At 34.6% G+C, this 23309-nt stretch overlaps 1 protein-coding gene and 1 pseudogene across 1 annotated transcript in view; one reads left to right on the top strand and one right to left on the bottom strand.

The window, feature by feature from the left end:
• LOC134696425 (uncharacterized) overlaps positions 1-12678 on the bottom strand; it is a 32592-nt gene extending 19914 nt beyond the window's left edge. The window contains exons 1-2 of the mRNA XM_063558226.1: positions 12379-12678; positions 8175-8287 (exon numbers count right to left, since the gene is read on the bottom strand). Of these exons, the coding sequence (XP_063414296.1) occupies positions 8175-8259 (85 nt within the window). The 5' untranslated portion in view covers positions 8260-8287; positions 12379-12678. The remainder of the gene's footprint in view (positions 1-8174; positions 8288-12378) is intronic.
• LOC134696488 (perivitellin-2 67 kDa subunit-like) overlaps positions 1-16238 on the top strand; it is a 72469-nt pseudogene extending 56231 nt beyond the window's left edge.
• The last annotated feature ends 7071 nt before the right edge of the window (positions 16239-23309 follow it).

Genomic DNA, 23309 nt, shown 5'->3' with positions numbered 1-23309 from the left:
TCTTTTGCTATTTTATTGCACAAACTGTCGTAGTCTACGAAGTTCGGCATTTGCCTATCCAGTAATGTTTGATAAAAGTGTTACCTGTAGTTAGCTCTTTTGCTATTTTATTGCACATACTGTCGTAGTCTATACGAAGTCCGGCATTTGCCTATCCAGTAATGTTTGATAAAAGTGTTACCTGTAGTTAGCTCTTTTGCTATTTTATTGCACATACTGTCGTAGTCTATACGAAGTCCGGCATTTGCCTATCCAGTAATGTTTGATAAAAGTGTTACCTGTAGTTAGCTCTTTTGCTATTTTATTGCACATACTGTCGTAGTCTACGAAGTTCGGCATTTGCCTATCCAGTAATGTTTGATTAAAGTGTTACCTGTAGTTAGCTCTTTTGCTATTTTATTGCACATACTGTCGTAGTCTATACGAAGTCCGGCATTTGCCTATCCAGTAATGTTTGATAAAAGTGTTACCTGTAGTTAGCTCTTTTGCTATTTTATTGCACATACTGTCGTAGTCTATACGAAGTTCGGCATTTGCCTATCCAGTAATGTTTGATAAAAGTGTTACCTGTAGTTAGCTCTTTTGCTATTTTATTGCACATACTGTCGTAGTCTATACGAAGTTCGGCATTTGCCTATCCAGTAATGTTTGATTAAAGTGTTACCTGTAGTTAGCTCTTTTGCTATTTTATTGCACATACTGTCGTAGTCTATACGAAGTCCGGCATTTGCCTATCCAGTAATGTTTGATAAAAGTGTTACCTGTAGTTAGCTCTTTTGCTATTTTATTGCACAAACTGTCGTAGTCTACGAAGTCCGGCATTTGCCTATCCAGTAATGTTTGATTAAAGTGTTACCTGTAGTTAGCTCTTTTGCTATTTTATTGCACATACCGTCGTAGTCTATACGAAGTTCGGCATTTGCCTATCCAGTAATGTTTGATTAAAGTGTTACCTGTAGTTAGCTCTTTTGCTATTTTATTGCACAAACTGTCGTAGTCTATACGAAGTCCGGCATTTGCCTATCCAGTAATGTTTGATTAAAGTGTTACCTGTAGTTAGCTCTTTTGCTATTTTATTGCACATACTGTCGTAGTCTATACGAAGTCCGGCATTTGCCTATCCAGTAATGTTTGATTAAAGTGTTACCTGTAGTTAGCTCTTTTGCTATTTTATTGCACATACTGTCGTAGTCTACGAAGTTCGGCATTTGCCTATCCAGTAATGTTTGATTAAAGTGTTACCTGTAGTTAGCTCTTTTGCTATTTTATTGCACATACTGTCGTAGTCTACGAAGTTCGGCATTTGCCTATCCAGTAATGTTTGATTAAAGTGTTACCTGTAGTTAGCTCTTTTGCTATTTTATTGCACATACTGTCGTAGTCTATACGAAGTTCGGCATTTGCCTATCCAGTAATGTTTGATTAAAGTGTTACCTGTAGTTAGCTCTTTTGCTATTTTATTGCACATACTGTCGTAGTCTATACGAAGTTCGGCATTTGCCTATCCAGTAATGTTTGATTAAAGTGTTACCTGTAGTTAGCTCTTTTGCTATTTTATTGCACATACTGTCGTAGTCTATACGAAGTCCGGCATTTGCCTATCCAGTAATGTTTGATTAAAGTGTTACCTGTAGTTAGCTCTTTTGCTATTTTATTGCACATACTGTCGTAGTCTATACGAAGTCCGGCATTTGCCTATCCAGTAATGTTTGATTAAAGTGTTACCTGTAGTTAGCTCTTTTGCTATTTTATTGCACATACTGTCGTAGTCTACGAAGTTCGGCATTTGCCTATCCAGTAATGTTTGATAAAAGTGTTACCTGTAGTTAGCTCTTTTGCTATTTTATTGCACATACTGTCGTAGTCTACGAAGTTCGGCATTTGCCTATCCAGTAATGTTTGATTAAAGTGTTACCTGTAGTTAGCTCTTTTGCTATTTTATTGCACATACTGTCGTAGTCTATACGAAGTCCGGCATTTGCCTATCCAGTAATGTTTGATTAAAGTGTTACCTGTAGTTAGCTCTTTTGCTATTTTATTGCACATACTGTCGTAGTCTATACGAAGTCCGGCATTTGCCTATTCAGTAATGTTTGATTAAAGTGTTACCTGTAGTTAGCTCTTTTGCTATTTTATTGCACATACTGTCGTAGTCTATACGAAGTTCGGCATTTGCCTATCCAGTAATGTTTGATAAAAGTGTTACCTGTAGTTAGCTCTTTTGCTATTTTATTGCACATACTGTCGTAGTCTATACGAAGTTCGGCATTTGCCTATCCAGTAATGTTTGATAAAAGTGTTACCTGTAGTTAGCTCTTTTGCTATTTTATTGCACATACTGTCGTAGTCTATACGAAGTCCGGCATTTGCCTATCCAGTAATGTTTGATTAAAGTGTTACCTGTAGTTAGCTCTTTTGCTATTTTATTGCACATACTGTCGTAGTCTACGAAGTTCGGCATTTGCCTATCCAGTAATGTTTGATTAAAGTGTTACCTGTAGTTAGCTCTTTTGCTATTTTATTGCACATACTGTCGTAGTCTATACGAAGTTCGGCATTTGCCTATCCAGTAATGTTTGATAAAAGTGTTACCTGTAGTTAGCTCTTTTGCTATTTTATTGCACATACTGTCGTAGTCTACGAAGTTCGGCATTTGCCTATCCAGTAATGTTTGATTAAAGTGTTACCTGTAGTTAGCTCTTTTGCTATTTTATTGCACAAACTGTCGTAGTCTACGAAGTTCGGCATTTGCCTATCCAGTAATGTTTGATAAAAGTGTTACCTGTAGTTAGCTCTTTTGCTATTTTATTGCACATACTGTCGTAGTCTATACGAAGTTCGGCATTTGCCTATCCAGTAATGTTTGATAAAAGTGTTACCTGTAGTTAGCTCTTTTGCTATTTTATTGCACATACTGTCGTAGTCTATACGAAGTTCGGCATTTGCCTATCCAGTAATGTTTGATAAAAGTGTTACCTGTAGTTAGCTCTTTTGCTATTTTATTGCACATACTGTCGTAGTCTATACGAAGTCCGGCATTTGCCTATCCAGTAATGTTTGATAAAAGTGTTACCTGTAGTTAGCTCTTTTGCTATTTTATTGCACATACTGTCGTAGTCTATACGAAGTCCGGCATTTGCCTATCCAGTAATGTTTGATTAAAGTGTTACCTGTAGTTAGCTCTTTTGCTATTTTATTGCACATACTGTCGTAGTCTACGAAGTTCGGCATTTGCCTATCCAGTAATGTTTGATAAAAGTGTTACCTGTAGTTAGCTCTTTTGCTATTTTATTGCACATACTGTCGTAGTCTATACGAAGTTCGGCATTTGCCTATCCAGTAATGTTTGATAAAAGTGTTACCTGTAGTTAGCTCTTTTGCTATTTTATTGCACAAACTGTCGTAGTCTACGAAGTTCGGCATTTGCCTATCCAGTAATGTTTGATTAAAGTGTTACCTGTAGTTAGCTCTTTTGCTATTTTATTGCACATACTGTCGTAGTCTATACGAAGTCCGGCATTTGCCTATCCAGTAATGTTTGATTAAAGTGTTACCTGTAGTTAGCTCTTTTGCTATTTTATTGCACATACTGTCGTAGTCTATACGAAGTCCGGCATTTGCCTATCCAGTAATGTTTGATTAAAGTGTTACCTGTAGTTAGCTCTTTTGCTATTTTATTGCACATACTGTCGTAGTCTATACGAAGTCCGGCATTTGCCTATCCAGTAATGTTTGATTAAAGTGTTACCTGTAGTTAGCTCTTTTGCTATTTTATTGCACAAACTGTCGTAGTCTACGAAGTCCGGCATTTGCCTATCCAGTAATGTTTGATAAAAGTGTTACCTGTAGTTAGCTCTTTTGCTATTTTATTGCACATACTGTCGTAGTCTATACGAAGTCCGGCATTTGCCTATCCAGTAATGTTTGATTAAAGTGTTACCTGTAGTTAGCTCTTTTGCTATTTTATTGCACATACTGTCGTAGTCTATACGAAGTCCGGCATTTGCCTATCCAGTAATGTTTGATTAAAGTGTTACCTGTAGTTAGCTCTTTTGCTATTTTATTGCACATACTGTCGTAGTCTACGAAGTTCGGCATTTGCCTATCCAGTAATGTTTGATAAAAGTGTTACCTGTAGTTAGCTCTTTTGCTATTTTATTGCACATACTGTCGTAGTCTATACGAAGTCCGGCATTTGCCTATCCAGTAATGTTTGATTAAAGTGTTACCTGTAGTTAGCTCTTTTGCTATTTTATTGCACATACTGTCGTAGTCTACGAAGTTCGGCATTTGCCTATCCAGTAATGTTTGATTAAAGTGTTACCTGTAGTTAGCTCTTTTGCTATTTTATTGCACATACTGTCGTAGTCTACGAAGTTCGGCATTTGCCTATCCAGTAATGTTTGATTAAAGTGTTACCTGTAGTTAGCTCTTTTGCTATTTTATTGCACATACTGTCGTAGTCTATACGAAGTCCGGCATTTGCCTATCCAGTAATGTTTGATTAAAGTGTTACCTGTAGTTAGCTCTTTTGCTATTTTATTGCACATACTGTCGTAGTCTATACGAAGTCCGGCATTTGCCTATCCAGTAATGTTTGATTAAAGTGTTACCTGTAGTTAGCTCTTTTGCTATTTTATTGCACATACTGTCGTAGTCTATACGAAGTCCGGCATTTGCCTATCCAGTAATGTTTGATTAAAGTGTTACCTGTAGTTAGCTCTTTTGCTATTTTATTGCACATACCGTCGTAGTCTACGAAGTTCGGCATTTGCCTATCCAGTAATGTTTGATTAAAGTGTTACCTGTAGTTAGCTCTTTTGCTATTTTATTGCACATACTGTCGTAGTCTATACGAAGTCCGGCATTTGCCTATCCAGTAATGTTTGATTAAAGTGTTACCTGTAGTTAGCTCTTTTGCTATTTTATTGCACATACTGTCGTAGTCTACGAAGTTCGGCATTTGCCTATCCAGTAATGTTTGATAAAAGTGTTACCTGTAGTTAGCTCTTTTGCTATTTTATTGCACATACTGTCGTAGTCTATACGAAGTCCGGCATTTGCCTATCCAGTAATGTTTGATTAAAGTGTTACCTGTAGTTAGCTCTTTTGCTATTTTATTGCACATACTGTCGTAGTCTACGAAGTTCGGCATTTGCCTATCCAGTAATGTTTGATTAAAGTGTTACCTGTAGTTAGCTCTTTTGCTATTTTATTGCACATACTGTCGTAGTCTACGAAGTTCGGCATTTGCCTATCCAGTAATGTTTGATTAAAGTGTTACCTGTAGTTAGCTCTTTTGCTATTTTATTGCACATACTGTCGTAGTCTATACGAAGTCCGGCATTTGCCTATCCAGTAATGTTTGATAAAAGTGTTACCTGTAGTTAGCTCTTTTGCTATTTTATTGCACATACTGTCGTAGTCTATACGAAGTTCGGCATTTGCCTATCCAGTAATGTTTGATTAAAGTGTTACCTGTAGTTAGCTCTTTTGCTATTTTATTGCACATACTGTCGTAGTCTATACGAAGTTCGGCATTTGCCTATCCAGTAATGTTTGATTAAAGTGTTACCTGTAGTTAGCTCTTTTGCTATTTTATTGCACATACTGTCGTAGTCTACGAAGTTCGGCATTTGCCTATCCAGTAATGTTTGATAAAAGTGTTACCTGTAGTTAGCTCTTTTGCTATTTTATTGCACAAACTGTCGTAGTCTATACGAAGTTCGGCATTTGCCTATCCAGTAATGTTTGATAAAAGTGTTACCTGTAGTTAGCTCTTTTGCTATTTTATTGCACATACTGTCGTAGTCTATACGAAGTCCGGCATTTGCCTATCCAGTAATGTTTGATAAAAGTGTTACCTGTAGTTAGCTCTTTTGCTATTTTATTGCACATACTGTCGTAGTCTATACGAAGTTCGGCATTTGCCTATCCAGTAATGTTTGATTAAAGTGTTACCTGTAGTTAGCTCTTTTGCTATTTTATTGCACATACTGTCGTAGTCTATACGAAGTCCGGCATTTGCCTATCCAGTAATGTTTGATTAAAGTGTTACCTGTAGTTAGCTCTTTTGCTATTTTATTGCACATACTGTCGTAGTCTACGAAGTTCGGCATTTGCCTATCCAGTAATGTTTGATAAAAGTGTTACCTGTAGTTAGCTCTTTTGCTATTTTATTGCACATACTGTCGTAGTCTATACGAAGTCCGGCATTTGCCTATCCAGTAATGTTTGATAAAAGTGTTACCTGTAGTTAGCTCTTTTGCTATTTTATTGCACATACTGTCGTAGTCTACGAAGTTCGGCATTTGCCTATCCAGTAATGTTTGATAAAAGTGTTACCTGTAGTTAGCTCTTTTGCTATTTTATTGCACATACTGTCGTAGTCTACGAAGTTCGGCATTTGCCTATCCAGTAATGTTTGATTAAAGTGTTACCTGTAGTTAGCTCTTTTGCTATTTTATTGCACATACTGTCGTAGTCTATACGAAGTCCGGCATTTGCCTATCCAGTAATGTTTGATAAAAGTGTTACCTGTAGTTAGCTCTTTTGCTATTTTATTGCACATACTGTCGTAGTCTATACGAAGTTCGGCATTTGCCTATCCAGTAATGTTTGATTAAAGTGTTACCTGTAGTTAGCTCTTTTGCTATTTTATTGCACATACTGTCGTAGTCTATACGAAGTTCGGCATTTGCCTATCCAGTAATGTTTGATTAAAGTGTTACCTGTAGTTAGCTCTTTTGCTATTTTATTGCACATACTGTCGTAGTCTACGAAGTTCGGCATTTGCCTATCCAGTAATGTTTGATTAAAGTGTTACCTGTAGTTAGCTCTTTTGCTATTTTATTGCACATACTGTCGTAGTCTACGAAGTTCGGCATTTGCCTATCCAGTAATGTTTGATAAAAGTGTTACCTGTAGTTAGCTCTTTTGCTATTTTATTGCACATACTGTCGTAGTCTATACGAAGTCCGGCATTTGCCTATCCAGTAATGTTTGATAAAAGTGTTACCTGTAGTTAGCTCTTTTGCTATTTTATTGCACATACTGTCGTAGTCTACGAAGTTCGGCATTTGCCTATCCAGTAATGTTTGATAAAAGTGTTACCTGTAGTTAGCTCTTTTGCTATTTTATTGCACATACTGTCGTAGTCTACGAAGTTCGGCATTTGCCTATCCAGTAATGTTTGATTAAAGTGTTACCTGTAGTTAGCTCTTTTGCTATTTTATTGCACATACTGTCGTAGTCTATACGAAGTCCGGCATTTGCCTATCCAGTAATGTTTGATAAAAGTGTTACCTGTAGTTAGCTCTTTTGCTATTTTATTGCACATACTGTCGTAGTCTATACGAAGTTCGGCATTTGCCTATCCAGTAATGTTTGATTAAAGTGTTACCTGTAGTTAGCTCTTTTGCTATTTTATTGCACATACTGTCGTAGTCTATACGAAGTTCGGCATTTGCCTATCCAGTAATGTTTGATTAAAGTGTTACCTGTAGTTAGCTCTTTTGCTATTTTATTGCACATACTGTCGTAGTCTACGAAGTTCGGCATTTGCCTATCCAGTAATGTTTGATTAAAGTGTTACCTGTAGTTAGCTCTTTTGCTATTTTATTGCACATACTGTCGTAGTCTATACGAAGTCCGGCATTTGCCTATCCAGTAATGTTTGATAAAAGTGTTACCTGTAGTTAGCTCTTTTGCTATTTTATTGCACATACTGTCGTAGTCTATACGAAGTCCGGCATTTGCCTATCCAGTAATGTTTGATTAAAGTGTTACCTGTAGTTAGCTCTTTTGCTATTTTATTGCACATACTGTCGTAGTCTATACGAAGTCCGGCATTTGCCTATCCAGTAATGTTTGATAAAAGTGTTACCTGTAGTTAGCTCTTTTGCTATTTTATTGCACATACTGTCGTAGTCTATACGAAGTCCGGCATTTGCCTATCCAGTAATGTTTGATAAAAGTGTTACCTGTAGTTAGCTCTTTTGCTATTTTATTGCACATACTGTCGTAGTCTATACGAAGTCCGGCATTTGCCTATCCAGTAATGTTTGATTAAAGTGTTACCTGTAGTTAGCTCTTTTGCTATTTTATTGCACATACTGTCGTAGTCTACGAAGTTCGGCATTTGCCTATCCAGTAATGTTTGATAAAAGTGTTACCTGTAGTTAGCTCTTTTGCTATTTTATTGCACATACTGTCGTAGTTTATACGAAGTACTTCATCAACATCACTGTGTTTCTCCATATCTGTTATCAGTTGTTGTTACTTCTACCTATGTATAAAAACATATTTAATCATATAAACAGGAAATTGAAAATAAAATCCCTATCCAATGCAAGCTACGAGTTTACAACTGTTGGCAGCAAACATGATGTGGTGTAGACTGGTGTCTGACCCTAATTTGATCAGTTTTACAATAATATTTAGACAGACCAAAATTGATCTTTTATTTCGCATTAGAAGATTTCAAAATCAGCCAAAGTCATATATATAAGAAGGTGTGGTATGAGTTCCAATGAGACAACCCGCCATACAAGTTACAATTTGTTAAGGTAAGCCATTATATGTCAATGTGCGGTCGTCAACACGGAGCCTTAGCTCACACCAAACAGCAACCTATAAAGGGCCCAATATATGACTAGTGTACAACCAGTCAAACGGAATAATTTATACATACACTTAAATAAGAGAGATTACTATCTGACACAGCTCAGTTTATATAAGCATTCGATACGGTAAACATTTCAACTAATGATGCAATTTTGATTATTCTAACTATCAAAATTTATTGAGCAGAGTATATTGATTTTTTTTCAATTTATGTCGGTTTAAAGAATTTAAAGTTCTGACTGAATGCGATTGGATTTTATAAAAATTACTCTAATATTGTGATTTGATTTAGAATCATATTCAAAACAGTGTGGTCCAGGCTATTGATTGACGACCTAAATTATCCCATTGACTGGGACAGATTAGGTGAACGTTTGTCTGTAACGACCATTGCTCATTTCTTACTAATTATAGAATTTAAACTGTGGGGTCACCAAAGGTTTTTAACGCCTTTAATAATAAAATAATTCGAAAAATTATTCAGGAATAACCTTTTGGTTTTGATTTATATTATTGTTATAAATTAACACATCGTATTATTCCGGATTCGTTTTTCGGATTGCTTTATTTAGATGTTGAGAACCTTTGGTGACCCCACAGATTCAATGTCTTTAACAAGTACATAGTGAGCAGTGATTGTTACTGACAAACGTTCACCTAATCTGTCCCAGTCGATGGGATAATTTAGGTCGTCAATCAATGGCCAGGACCACACTGTTTTGTATATGTCCTTGTTTGACGTTTAAAAAGAACTTTTACTGTAAATTATTAACGATCTATACTTTTTAATGATAATTGTAATAATGAGTGTTCTACTTGCTAGTTTATGTCGCCCGCAGTTTTCGGCAAGTTTGGATACCCTTTATACTTAGACGATCTTAGACGAGAATATAACAATTCCATTTAAGATAGCTCGATCAACGGTGTTATTCAATAAAGTTAGGGGATTTAAAGATAGTTATAACTTTGTCAGTTCAAAAATTATATATTTTAGCAAATAGAAAAAACAATATTGAAGAACAATTGCAACGAGAAAACATTAATTTTAAAGCGCTCTAATCTACTTATTTTCAGTTACGTACTCATTCTAGTTCATGTTAAAGATACATGTGGTCCGAGACCTCAGTTATTGTTCTTTGATTTTCGTTGTCCCAAGAATATAGTCTCTTTTGTGGATATAGTGTTACGTGCCAGTTTTTTTGTATACCCCTTCAAATTTATTTCTTCATGGTGTATGCCTCAAATGGCAAGTAGGGGTGAAATTACACTGTAAAAAAATTGGGTCATGAATTTTTTAAAGTAAAGAAGTGATTTGGTCCAGTTGAAAAAGGTTAAAAAAAAGCACTTCGGAAGCTACAAAAGATTTGAAGACCCCCTTAACATAAAATTGTCTTAACATAATTTCCATTTCAGAGAAAGGACAATATATATTTACATTTTTTTCATTTATGCGTAATTGTAATTGTAAACTGTGATATGTATATATAAATTGTGAATATAATAAAGATAAAAAAAATTGTCCATATTTTGAGTAAGATATGAAGAAGTTTTCTATAATTTTGATATAATTTGTCCCAAAAGTAGTACAACACACTATAAAAATATTATTGCGAAAGCGCTTGTGGGATTTTTTTTATTTTCATTTATTCTCTAAAAGAAATGCACTACAAAATAACTGTAATCTCGGACCCTGTTAGTAATCATGATAGTAAGATTGTCTACAAACACTTCAGTAATCACTCGAAACCAAAATATCAAACAATAAAGGACTAAAATGAAGCTTATTCCATGATGAAATTGTTGTGAGTTCCTGAAATTTTATTCTGTTTTATTTTCCTGACCTTTGTACTGGAGTCGGTTTCACAAAAAAAATTACAACTAAGATTGATTGTAAGTCTTGAACAATTCAGTATACTTAAAATCAATCTTAGTCGTAAGTTTTTTGTGACACTGAGTCCTGCAGGCTTTTTACTTTCCCCATTACTATTGACATATTTGTTTCAATCGTGAATTTGTTTAAGCCTATCGATATTGAAGGGTTGTAAGTATGAAGCAAGTGTAGTGTTATAAAAAGAAATTTTGTAACCATCAAATTAAATTATATATGACTGTCATACAAGTGAGAGGTTTAGCTAGCTTTAAACCAGGTTTAATCCACCATTTTCTACATAAGAAAATGTGTCTACCAAGTCAGGAATACGGACAGTTGTTGTCCATTTAAATTTTGATGTGTTTAAGCTTTTGATGTTGCTCTTTGACTACGGATTTTCATAGTTGTTATCCATTCGTTTGATGTGTTTGAAGTTTTGATTTTGCTCTTTCACTACGGACTTCTGAGTTCGGTATTTTTGTCAGTTACTTTATGTTTATTTTCTTTATACATTGGATTATAACGAAAACGATTATGTTTGAGTGACTTTATTATTTATGTGAAAATTTAAATTTAAGTTGACACGCCTTTTGCAAGACCATGCATAACTATACAGAAACTATCAGATAGTGAAAATGTTATTATGTTATCTGTTTAAAGAGAAACAAATGTTTCTACTGTAGGTTATTTATTTCTTCGTCGATGAATAGTTCGCTTTCCCAGTAAATAAGTAATATCAATAATTTTGTTTTCGTCCTTCGTTTTTCCACTCAAAGAAAACGATCAGTAAGGGTGGGGGGGGCGAAAGATCCTAGAGGGACAGTCAAACTCGTAGATCGAAAATAAACTAACAACGCAATAGCTATAAGTAAAATTATACAAAACAGACAAACAATAGTACACGAGATACAGCATAAAAAAACTAAAGACAAGGCAATACGAACCCCACCAAAAGCTGGGGTGATCTCCGGAAGGGTAAAGAGATCCTGCTCCACATATGGTACCCGTCGTGTTGCGTCCAGTTCTAATCGATGATGAAATGGGTTTTTTCAATGGTAGTAAATTTGACATTTTTATCTGCATTCTCCAATAAGCAAGTATTCACTGGTTATGAAAGATTAAAACGCACAAAATAAGAATTTCTTACTAACGATAAAAAAAAGCCTAGAAGGGAGATTAAATTGGTTCCCGATCCTCTATCTTTTTTGCTCTGACAGATACGACGATGGTGATAAAGGTTCATGTGACTCTCACGGAAGAGAACCAGCCTACGAAAAGAGACTTCAATATATATACTGTCGTTGACTGTTGTCTGAAATTGTTATTTTTTCGTGAAACTGGCCCCCGGTACTGTTAAATGAAAGATCCGATATCTTCTACTTCTTTGTTGTTGTTGAGGATTAAGGAAAAACTCTAACGAACTGTCTTTGCACTGTGTTATAATTTTGTTCCTTTTAACCTACACCGATTAATAGGAAAAGATTAGTTCGATTTCGGTGGGGAATTTTAAAAAGTTTTCCGTTTTCTATTTTTAGATAGTAGCCACACATTTAACTTAAAATTTCTGCTCTATTTATATATATGACACAAAATGTTCTGTATAAAGATTTGTACATATTTTAATATCTACAGTATTAATCATAGTTATTTTTATAATTATTATCAATTGTGTTTAAAATTATTTGTCAATAATCACGTAGTCTTATTTTTTTGGAGGAGGGGGGTGCAAAGCACACATCGAAATCGCTAAAATCGCCGCAATCGATAACATCGTTTTCAGGAGTATTCAATTACTTTTTACATATCGGAACAGATTAAAAACGAGACAGCATGTCATAGCAAAAATACAGATACTATAAAATAAAGTTTACATAATATCTTACTTGTGCGTGTGTTGTCTACTTCTTTATTGTTTAAGTTTTTACTGCAAATCACACGATAGAAATCTTGCTGTTATACTACATTGGTAGTATTACACGAAGTTTATTATATATCCGCCATGTTTGCTATTCTGAACAAGTCGCAGGTATATCCATTATCCTAAATGATTAACTTTAAGGAGTTTCTTCTCAAACAGCATGTACTGAAATGTCTATGCTGGAACCAATTCCACAGAAAATATTAATGAGATAATCATGAGTAAATTAATATCAAATTAAATTCGAACATGTCCTATATCCTTGTTCCTGTTCATGGTTTTTACAACTTCAAATTACATTACATATTTCATAAAAGATATATATATATCAATGTTAACGACTTTTATACTTGATTGATCATGAATAAAGCTACAAATATAATTTCTTTAGAATGTTTTTAAAAGATTTTCCGAATGTTTGAAATAGAAATTTAAAGTGTGGTATTAAACAGCTGATTGTGGTGAAAAAAATATAACATCCATTTCAAACTTGACCATTTATTAAATGTTCGATCCCCTTCTCTACTCTTGCAAGTTTAGTATATGTGTTATGAAAGTAAACCAAATGGAGAAATCAATTAACAAGTACATGTTTAACTCGCCACATTCTGTATTTGTCTGCCTAAAATCAGGAGCCTGTAATTCAGTTGTCGATGAATGAATATTTGTTTTTCATTTTTGATTTTTTTGCACACACCGTCAGTCGTTTAGTTTTCACGTTTGAACTGCTTTACATTGGTCATATTGTGTATGTTATAGCTTGATATGCGTTGTGAGTTTTGCTCATTGTTGGAGAGGGCATATGATGACCTACAGCTGCGTGCCTTCGGCGACAGTTGATCTCTGATGGAGAGTTGTCTCATTGCCAATCATAAGATTTCTTCTAATTTTACATGGTTATTATTTTGCAATGATTAAGAAAATATGAGTTACTCTAAATGTTAGAAGATTCAGTCTAAAATGTATATAAATTTTAGACAATCGCCATTTTGGAAAATTATATTGTCTTCATTGTTTTGCAATAGCTGAAAGGGCGCAGGAATACCATGCATTACTTGTCCGTCTTGTATACTTAAGAAATAATTCATGGAAGCCATAGATTTGTTGGAAATTTACACATGGCCTGGGCCGTGATATTCGAATTTTATCCTGAGCGTTAGCGAGGGATAAAATTAACGAATATCACGGTCCAGGCCATGTGTAAATTTACAACAAATGTATGGCTTCCATGAATTATTTCGATTCTAATAGGACACATAAGTTCATTCAAATACTGAAGTGAGGATGGATATGCCGTTCTTTTTTACTCCTGGTTAGATAGAGCTCAAAAATCACATAAATCTTTAGCTTGCATTGATTATTTCGTAAATTACCGCTAGAAAAAATATGTTTAATTCATATACCCAATATTTGCGACTTTTAAATTACATGTTTTCTTGTAAGCTACCATCAAAACCACAATTGACATGTCGTGGACTCGCTGAAATTAGTTAATATGCGAATAATGCAATAGAATAGAAAATAAAACGACACATACCTCAGAGTTACATTTTAATACAATAGTAAACGAACTTCGATGGTTACAAAAAAAAAATATTGTTTTTATACTGCAACTTAAATTAGCATATTGATAGCCTTTAAAATCGTAACATAAATATCAAGACAATTTTCATCCCTTAATGAACCCCTGATTTCATAAAGAAAGCGTTCCATGATGAAATTGACATTGCACAAAAGAAAGCTGTGTTACTATATTTAGGAAATAAACACAACTAGTTGTAGTATATTATTTCTTTTTATTATGCATCCGAATAAGAATAAAAATTATTTTGTCTTTTGTTTTATTTCAATTTTTAATACAATAAAATCGGCAATGCGTTTGCAAATAAGTTTAAATACATGTGGATTTACGTGGGAGGTATATTGTAACATCCATTATTTTGAATATTCTGAGTCTGCGCTAGGTATAGATATATCGAGAATTTTCACACGGTGTTGTTTACAAAGCGAAAGAAGCACGTCATATTAGAATTCTAAATAACATGTTAGTCATATGTTGGGTATATCTCTATTAGACATCAACCCAACAACACTTTTATTAAGAGTTTGTTAAATGTTTCACCGTCCTATATAAAAACGAAGATGTGGTATGATTGCCAATGAGACAACTATCCACAAAATACCAAAATGACACAAACATTAACAATTATAGATCACCGCACGGCCTTCAACAATTAGCAAAGCCCATACCGCATATAGTCGGCTATAAAAGGCCCCGATAAGACAATGTAAAACAATTCAAACGAGAAAACTAACGGCCTACTTCATTACAGTATTATAATTTCAGATTCTCTTGTGACGAAAACAATATAAAATTCCGATCCTCTTTTGTTACGAAAGGCCGATTTGCATAAAACCTTTAAAGTTAAGATATCCAATCGTTGTACTATATATTGTAGGACATGTAGAACAATGTTCCTCCGTTCGGTGTAGTCGGAACAAACACATATTCAAGATTTAGACAGTTTAGGGGAAATCACTTGTTTAATTCCAGCTGCTTAATCGTATGTATTTAGTATGCATAATTATGATGAACCACTGGCTCATCTAACTTCCATGCATGGAGATGATTTGACCAGACTTCAATCATGAACCTTTGAATGCATTTCAACGTTTTACACATCAAAAACTTTTACAAAGACAAGCATTCAGGTTTTCTTTCTTTTTAATAATTAAACATGCTTAGCACATGCGTAATCGTCACCAGCTAATGGACAAATTGAAGGTCACATGAATACTGTTTTAAAAGCGGTTGATTTTTTTATTTGCTATTCATGAGACAAAGCGATGTTTGGGCTGATTTGACCAAACTTACTGTCAATAAAGATATATAATGTCTTCATTATACTTGTATAAGCGTTTGAAACAAATAAATAGTATATTTTTCATCTAAATTACTCGCAGACCTGCATAGTCTAGCTAATGCACAAATATAACAATTGTTCCCCCTAGTACTATGAATGATATTAATGTATTCATACTTTTTTATATACAAGTTTTATATGGATAAAGTTTTCATGGAAGAACTACTCAGAGTTATTGCATGGTATTACACAAGTGGGAAATAGAACCAGCATAGAAGTGCCCTGTATAAGTACAAGAACCAAATAAATGTCCTTTTACAACAGAGCTTACCAGAACAGTGCCGCTTGCAAATACCATAGAGACTGCAACAATTGTTCTAGACTGGTTCCGTAATATCAGACTTTGCTTTAACTGGTACCCTGATGGTGACGTGGGACAATATATGGGGGGGGGGACTGCAGGTCAACTTTGTGCAAATTTGTGCAAATGTCAACCAATGTACAGGTTACTTAAGAGATGATACTGACAGGCGTCAAGGTGGCTGTAGAATGAGATGGGGTATCATGTCGCAAGGGTACGACGATTGGTTTAGAAATGTTCAGATTTGTTATCTATGGTGGCATGATGGTGATAGCGGTCAGTGCGGAGGTGGTGCCCCAGGACTTCTTTTTGCAAATATAATTCTTACACTGGTTATTATAGAGATGACACAGATAGAAGAGGTGGAGGTTGTCAAATACAGTGGAAGTTATCAGTTCCATATAGTGCTCCTTTGTGGATTCAGAATGCTGAGCTCTGCTATCAGTAATATGCAGACGATGATGGTGGTCAGTGCGGTGTGGTGGTGCTGCTAAGCTCCTATGTGCGAGAGCTAATACATACACGAGAGCTTACCGTTATGATACAGATAAGCATTATGGAGGGTGCCGAATGAGATGTAGCATAAAAATCGTGTCTTAATTTCTGTCCATACATACATCACAAGACGAAATATCTCAAATATCCACGTGTTTCTACAATAAATTATATTACCCTCAAACAGTTTCTTGTCAAATCAACTTAGTATGGGATTTGCTCATTGTTAAAGACCCTTACTGTGACCTACAGTTGTTAATTTCTGTGTAATTTGGACTTTTGTGGAGAGTTATGATTTATAATCTTTATCTTTGACCTTAAATTGGAATAAGAGATTTTAGAAACATTTCCATGCATGGCAATTCGAAAATCAAATATATTCTTGCTTGCCATGTCTAGACTTTTGCGGTCGTTTAAGGGTTGGACTAATCGATGTCTAGTCCGAGATTACTCTAACGTCCAACGGCTGTTTTGCCAGACAAGCTGGGGTCGAGGGACGTCAGAGCTCGTCCCATATCAAAAAGTGGATATTTGCCAAAATAGATGCGCTGCTTCGTCGCTTCTGGTGCCTACTGACGGCCTTGGAATTATATAAATCGGGCACCAATCTGTTCATTTTTCATTTATCTCTTCGTTTATGTAAGTTTCACCTACCTGTTAGCCTTTATTTTCCCATATTTTAACAGTTTTCACAGAGACCCATCCATTTCAGCATTTTGACTTTCACTTTCAAATGTACGTCAAGTTACGACAGAGTTCGTGGTCTTGAGATTCAAAAATGCAAATATTTATATTTGTTTTACCTCCTTTATATGAGTTAGATGTTTAACATTTAGAAGCCAACCACGATTTTTCATCTCCTTTACAGGAGATCGGTATGAAGCATTTAGTTCCGACCACGTTACAATCGGAAGCTCTCGGACATTTTGATAGCTTGCATCGTAAATGAACGAGGTGTTACATTATGGTCATTCGCATAAATCATCAGTTTTATATTGCCCGATTAATATAATTCCAAGGCCGTCAGTAGGCACCAGAAGCGACGAAGAAGCGCATCTATTTTGGGTGGGCAAATATCCACTTTTTTGATATGGGCCGTCAGAGTAATCTCGGACTAATCGATGTCATGTCTTATCCCGCTCATGTCAATCATTTCAATGTATCTCATAAATGGTTTCAATGCGAATGCTGACAACCCCCTTTCTAATACACCAAATATTTTTTGGAGGTTTGTGTGGTGATATAGAGGAGAAACTTGGTAACACATAGTTAATTACTACATCTTGTTTTTAACCTCGAAATGAATTCACTTGCTGCAAAAAAAACTATTCAAAACTGTGATTCCGATAGAATATTGATTTAAATTTAGAATGTCTCCGATAGAATATTAATTTTAATTTAGAATGTCTATCTTGATCAAATAATTATATATAATTGGTTGGGTGTTTTTTTAAGCATTAAAAACCGCATCAGTGCTCTGACAAATGTCACCCTGTTTAAAGGTAAGCAAAAACTATAATAGTTGTTTTTGTTACATGTGCGTATCTAATTTTTTTATATTTGAATGGCGGGCTCTATGAGTAACTGGAAAAGTGGGAACCTTTCGTGTTTTCGTCGATGTTTGCGTGATGTTTGCGTAAAAAATAAGAACCAGAATAAAATTTACTGTTTGCAATAGCATGAATTGTTAACATACTATATAGTAAAAAATCATTTCTGTAGATCACCGAAAGGGGGAGTGGTCTAGAACACAGTATTATTTTATTTAGGGGGTTCACTATACACGCAAATTTTTATTAGTCTTCATTTCAAGGTTAATCGAGCAAATTTTATTTAATAAGGCTTTTTACAGTTTTTTTTTACTTTACTTCGGGCTCATAAGGATCTTAAATCTGATTTTATTGCTGTGTCCACAATAGACACAGCAATATTATTCTACGTATTTCACCTGTATCGGTTTGGACAATTCCATGGACTATTCCATACACACACCATTATGCTTAAGGGGTTTTCATATGTCATGTCAAGATGATATAGGCTATTTACCGTTGTTTGCCACAAAAAAAAATCTGGTAAAGTCACTTTTCTGAAAAACCAATATAAATATAGTTAACATATTTATATATTTAATCTAACTGTGTTCATTGACCCGAATTTTTTTAATGACAACACACACCTAAAATTCGTTTTGGTCTATTCCATGACATTTGCGCGGGAAATATTCATCAGAGACTTTAATAATTTTAATGGACGTTCATTTGGAAAATTTTACTATCTATCTTATGTGAACAATTGTCATATGTTTTTGTTTTTCATACATTTAAAGGATCAACGTTATTTAAACTCCGTATATCTTCATTTGACATCAGGTTTGTACGCATGTAGTCTCTTCTCTAGTCTATAATCAAAACTGAAGGCCGCGAAGGGACACATGTCATGATGACACGTGCTGCACAATCCCACACATTTCACATTATGTAATAAAATTCTACTGTTTGCGATAAAAATATTCACTGTTTAGGGGTGTTGAAATTAGGTCTTACATAGTTGATGCGTATCCGATCCGTGATTTGTATATATTTCAATGGTGCTCTCGGTAAGGCCAAAAAAATATATGTTTGATTATGGGTACCTGACCGATCCTATTTTGAGCACCCACCCTAAGCCATTTTATTGCCGTCGTAAGAAATAATCCAATCATTATAAATAGGGGAACTCTCGCCCCATGGACAACTCGGACCACACAATTCAAAATCATGACACAAAAAATAAAAAATTAGTCCGCATGCTGTATATATGTTACTGATATATAAATTATTATAAATTATTATAATAACTACCTACGTATACTGATTTTATGAGTGCCCCGTGTGTAAGGGTTAGGGTGCAAATAAGGGTGCAAATTGGAATTACGCTATAGAAGCGAAGCTCCTGCTAGAGGAGGAAGATAAAGACTAGGTAACAGGTAACAGGTAATGGACAAAATAATAAAAAGAAAATACCGACCTACCTACCTACCCTACATATTTTGATGATGTAACCTTAAACAGGCATGTTGGTTTTCTCGTTTGAATTGTTTTACATTGTCTTATCATGGCCTTTTATAGCTGACTGCGGTATGGGCTTTGCTCATTGTAACATGTACAACAATCAAACATCAACCCACACTTAACTGAATGTAATTTTAACATGTACAACAATCAAACATCAACCCACACTAAACTGAATGTAATTGAAAGACATCTAGAGGTTGATATCAGAGGTGGATTTAGGGGGGGGGGGGGGGGGCCCTGCTTTTTGAGAAAAAATTTGGTTGCTTATATAGGGAATCACTTCTTAGGTCAGTCAGTGGGCTCCCACTTTAGAAAATTTCTGGATTCGCCACTGGATATACAGTATCGAACAGAAGATAAAAAAAAGGGAACAATATGGTGAATTTTAGAGATTAATATTATTTCATGTACATGCATTTGAAATATTTAAGATATATTGTTTCCCTTTTTTTTGTTCTAGGTTCCACGGTGACCTACATGACCTAGCTTCCATTTTCGAAAACTGTGATTTAAATGCTAGTCTATTAGAGGGATATTTTCTTTTCATTGGTTGTAGATATGGAATCTTATTTTACCATGAAGTCAGATTTGAAAATGACTTTGGGAATGAAGATATCGTAAAGACTGAATGTCAGTTTTAGTCTTATACATTTTGTATATCTATAATACTAAAATTACGAGGTCCAATTTGTCAGCCGCCATTGCGTAAAAACGACGAATCAAAGAATTCGACTTTATATATAACTAATATAGTACAAAGGTGTAGACTAAAAATTACACCACTCCAGGCCCTTTTGTTTTCCACGTAATTAATATTGCCAATAATTAAGAAGTTCCGGATCGAGTCCGATACCGATACCAAAAATTAATAGTATATTCACCTGTTACCGATTACCTTATTTGTACATTCCGTGTCTGACAGGTGCACCACCAAACGGTGTATTCAGGATTAATATGCTATATATACGGAACGTATCCACAGGGTTGAAACTACTAAATTGTCAAATTTTAATCAGTTTAGACTTTCTAAGATACATTGTAACAATACAAATACTAAAATCTGGACTAAAAATAAGGCGTATAGGTACAGTTTTCAATTTGTTAGCCGGCATGACGTAAAACAGCGAATCAAAGAATTCAATTTTATTTACAACTAATACATGTATGTAGATGACAAAGCTGTTGATTAAAAAAATACTCCATTCCAGGAACTTTTGTTTTTCAAATAATTAATATTACCAATAATTGATAAGTTCCAGTTCGACGGTTTCAATCAGAAAGATTTGAAAGCAGAGAAAACTGTGTATCGTTTGATCGGCATAACTTTATCAGATAAAAATACTAATACTAAAATAAGGCTTGCACATAGTTATATACGTTAACTCAGTCATGGACCTGCGATACCACGTGTCTGTTCTAGTGTACTTTATAATTTTAGTCTTGCATGTACATAATTATGTGTACATATATCACTGATTCAGTAGCAATGGTAAATAGACACTGACAAGTCTTAGATAATATTTTATAGTTTTGAATGTTTTGTCCGTTGACTAAAATTAGGTGGAGGTTTGTGTGTTCTTATTTCCAACAGAGGTAAACTCAACACATATCAATATGTGCATGAAGCAAATTGATAGTTGCTAGATACGGAATGATTGTACCACAAGAAAGTTTAAACCTGTGTGTATATACTTAAAATATGAAAAAAAAAATCATGTCTTTTTCAGGACTTCTAAATCCAACCATGTAGTATGGAATGTTTTTGAGATGTGGTTTTGGTCGATGGATGTTAATGAAGGACCTGTAGTACAAAGTATATCACTGAATTTAGCTCTTTGTCTAAGTGTATTATTGAATACTTTGCTTTGAGCTCAGTTCATTGTTATGCAAATCATTCTTTGTGAAATAAAGATTTGACAGAAAACTCTCATGTACAAGGATTTGTCAAAGTAGTATCACCTCTATTTACAATGTAAGTATTAGGGAGATAAAAGCATTCTATATTGATTTGAACCAAATATATTATAAAAAAAAAGAACAAATTTACCAGAGAATGCTACTACCACTACTAGCAATATGTTGCTAGGTTGTTTTAATACATCTGTACTAGCTACTGATGACTCGGTTCTGAGTGTAAATGTTCCTTCAACTATGCAGGGAAAAATTATAAGGCATATCTAGGCTTATCAATTTCTAAAACAATATTTCATCGTACATGTTTGAAATTTTTAAACAACCACAGAAATTTTTGCAGTTGAAATACATGTATGTATCCTGTTGTCGTCTTCCCAAGACGGATGGTTTCCAGATAATAACTTCAGTATAAGTAAAAAGGAAGCCTTAAAATTATAACATACTGTGGATTCATTTATTTTCGTGGGTACCAATTTTCGTGGATTAAAGAAAGTTTGCATTTTCGTGGATATTTAATTTCGTGGTTTTGCCGAAGTCTGCATACAAGCCTATAGAAAATTTGTTAATCGTTGAACATTTAATTTCGTGGTAAGACTCTAGCCACAAAAGCCACGAAAATTGGTATCCAAAGAATAATAATGCATCCACAGTAATATTTATAATCATAAAAGGAAGCCTGGGATTGTTTTGGGGGGTTATATATATAGTCCCTAAGGTTTAGGAATAAGGGTTTCAAAGGTGACCAAAACAAGCATTAATCTAGTGTCTGTACAAAAAGTTGTGTATAAGTATTTCAATTGTTCTGAAATTGTACCATAATATTGAATACCGTAAGTAGAAGGTTGAGGTCTATTTTGTGGGTTATGGGTCAAACAGTCTAGGAATTAAGGGCCAAAAACAAACATTTTTGTAGATTCCAGACAATAAATTTGAGTTATTTCTTTATCCAGAATGGTTGTTGAATTACCTAAAACCAATGCTTTATGAAATCTTCTTTAAAAATTTGAGTTTAGATTTCTCTGTCCATAATAGTAGTTGAATCAACTTAAAATAATGCTATACATGTATACACTATACAATGCAAAATTCACTTTACTACCAACTGATAAATTTAAGCAGTCTTTAATAGCCATTCAGTGATTACAAGCACTTTCATTATCATTCTAGGGTTATGCCCTTTCACAAATGGAAAAATTTCTCAAGTTTGTCTCAACTAAATTTAGTGAAATGTGTATATAATGCTTATTACCTCTAAACTCATTTTAAGTTCAATTTTTGGCAGCTTCACTTTATGTACCTTTTTAACGTTATATGCTAGCGGGGGCATCATCACCATGACTGTATGACATTTATATTTTAATACTTAATGTTTTATTAAAATGAGTAGTTGAATAATTATTGTTGCAAACTCCATTAGAAATTTGATTTGAGATCATTTTTAAACCACCACAAAAATTGAAAACTTTTTGGTTGTACATTTGTATCACGTTGGCGTCATCGTCTTCATCCATAGACATTTGGTTTTAGCACTCTAACTTAAGTAAAAGTCAATAGAAATATATGAAATTTAGACACAAGGTTTATGACCATGAAAGGAAGGCTGGGATTGATTTTGGGTATTTTGGTCTCAACAGTTTAGGAAAAAGGGCCCAAATTTAGCATTGTTCTTGGTTTTTGCTCTTTAACTCAAGTATTAATTAACAGAAATCTGTGATATTTTAACATAAGGTCTATGGCCACACAAGGAGGGTTGGAATAGATTTTGGTAGTTTTAGTCCCAACAGGGTAGGATTTAGGAACCAAAAACAGGTCCCAAATAAGCATTTTTCTTGGTTTTTTTAACAATACCTTTAGCATAAGTTAACCCTTACCATGCGGAATTGTTTTTAGAAAATGTCTAATTTTCGTTTATTTGCAAAAATATGCAAATTATATGCAAATGAGCTTAGCCCTGTTGCTGTAGCATATTGATTTCTTTAAATCTAATATAGGTGATCACGGGGTGGGGTGGTCGGGGTGAGGAGGTGGAATTTTTTTGGCAGGAATTTGCCCCAAAGTGGGTCAACAGGTGCAAAAAGCGTCAATTTTGCCGATTTTTCACCCCTTCTCTTGACCCAGAAGACCCAGGGTTGCTGGTTAAGGTATCCAGCTGTAGCCTGTGTGTAGAGTGGACCCTAGTGAACAAATTGACCCCAACAGTTGTTAGGTC

Source organism: Mytilus trossulus, chromosome 14, assembly GCF_036588685.1.
Source record: "Mytilus trossulus isolate FHL-02 chromosome 14, PNRI_Mtr1.1.1.hap1, whole genome shotgun sequence".
NCBI lineage: Eukaryota > Metazoa > Mollusca > Bivalvia > Mytilida > Mytilidae > Mytilus > Mytilus trossulus.
This window is presented reverse-complemented; position numbering and strand designations above follow the sequence as displayed.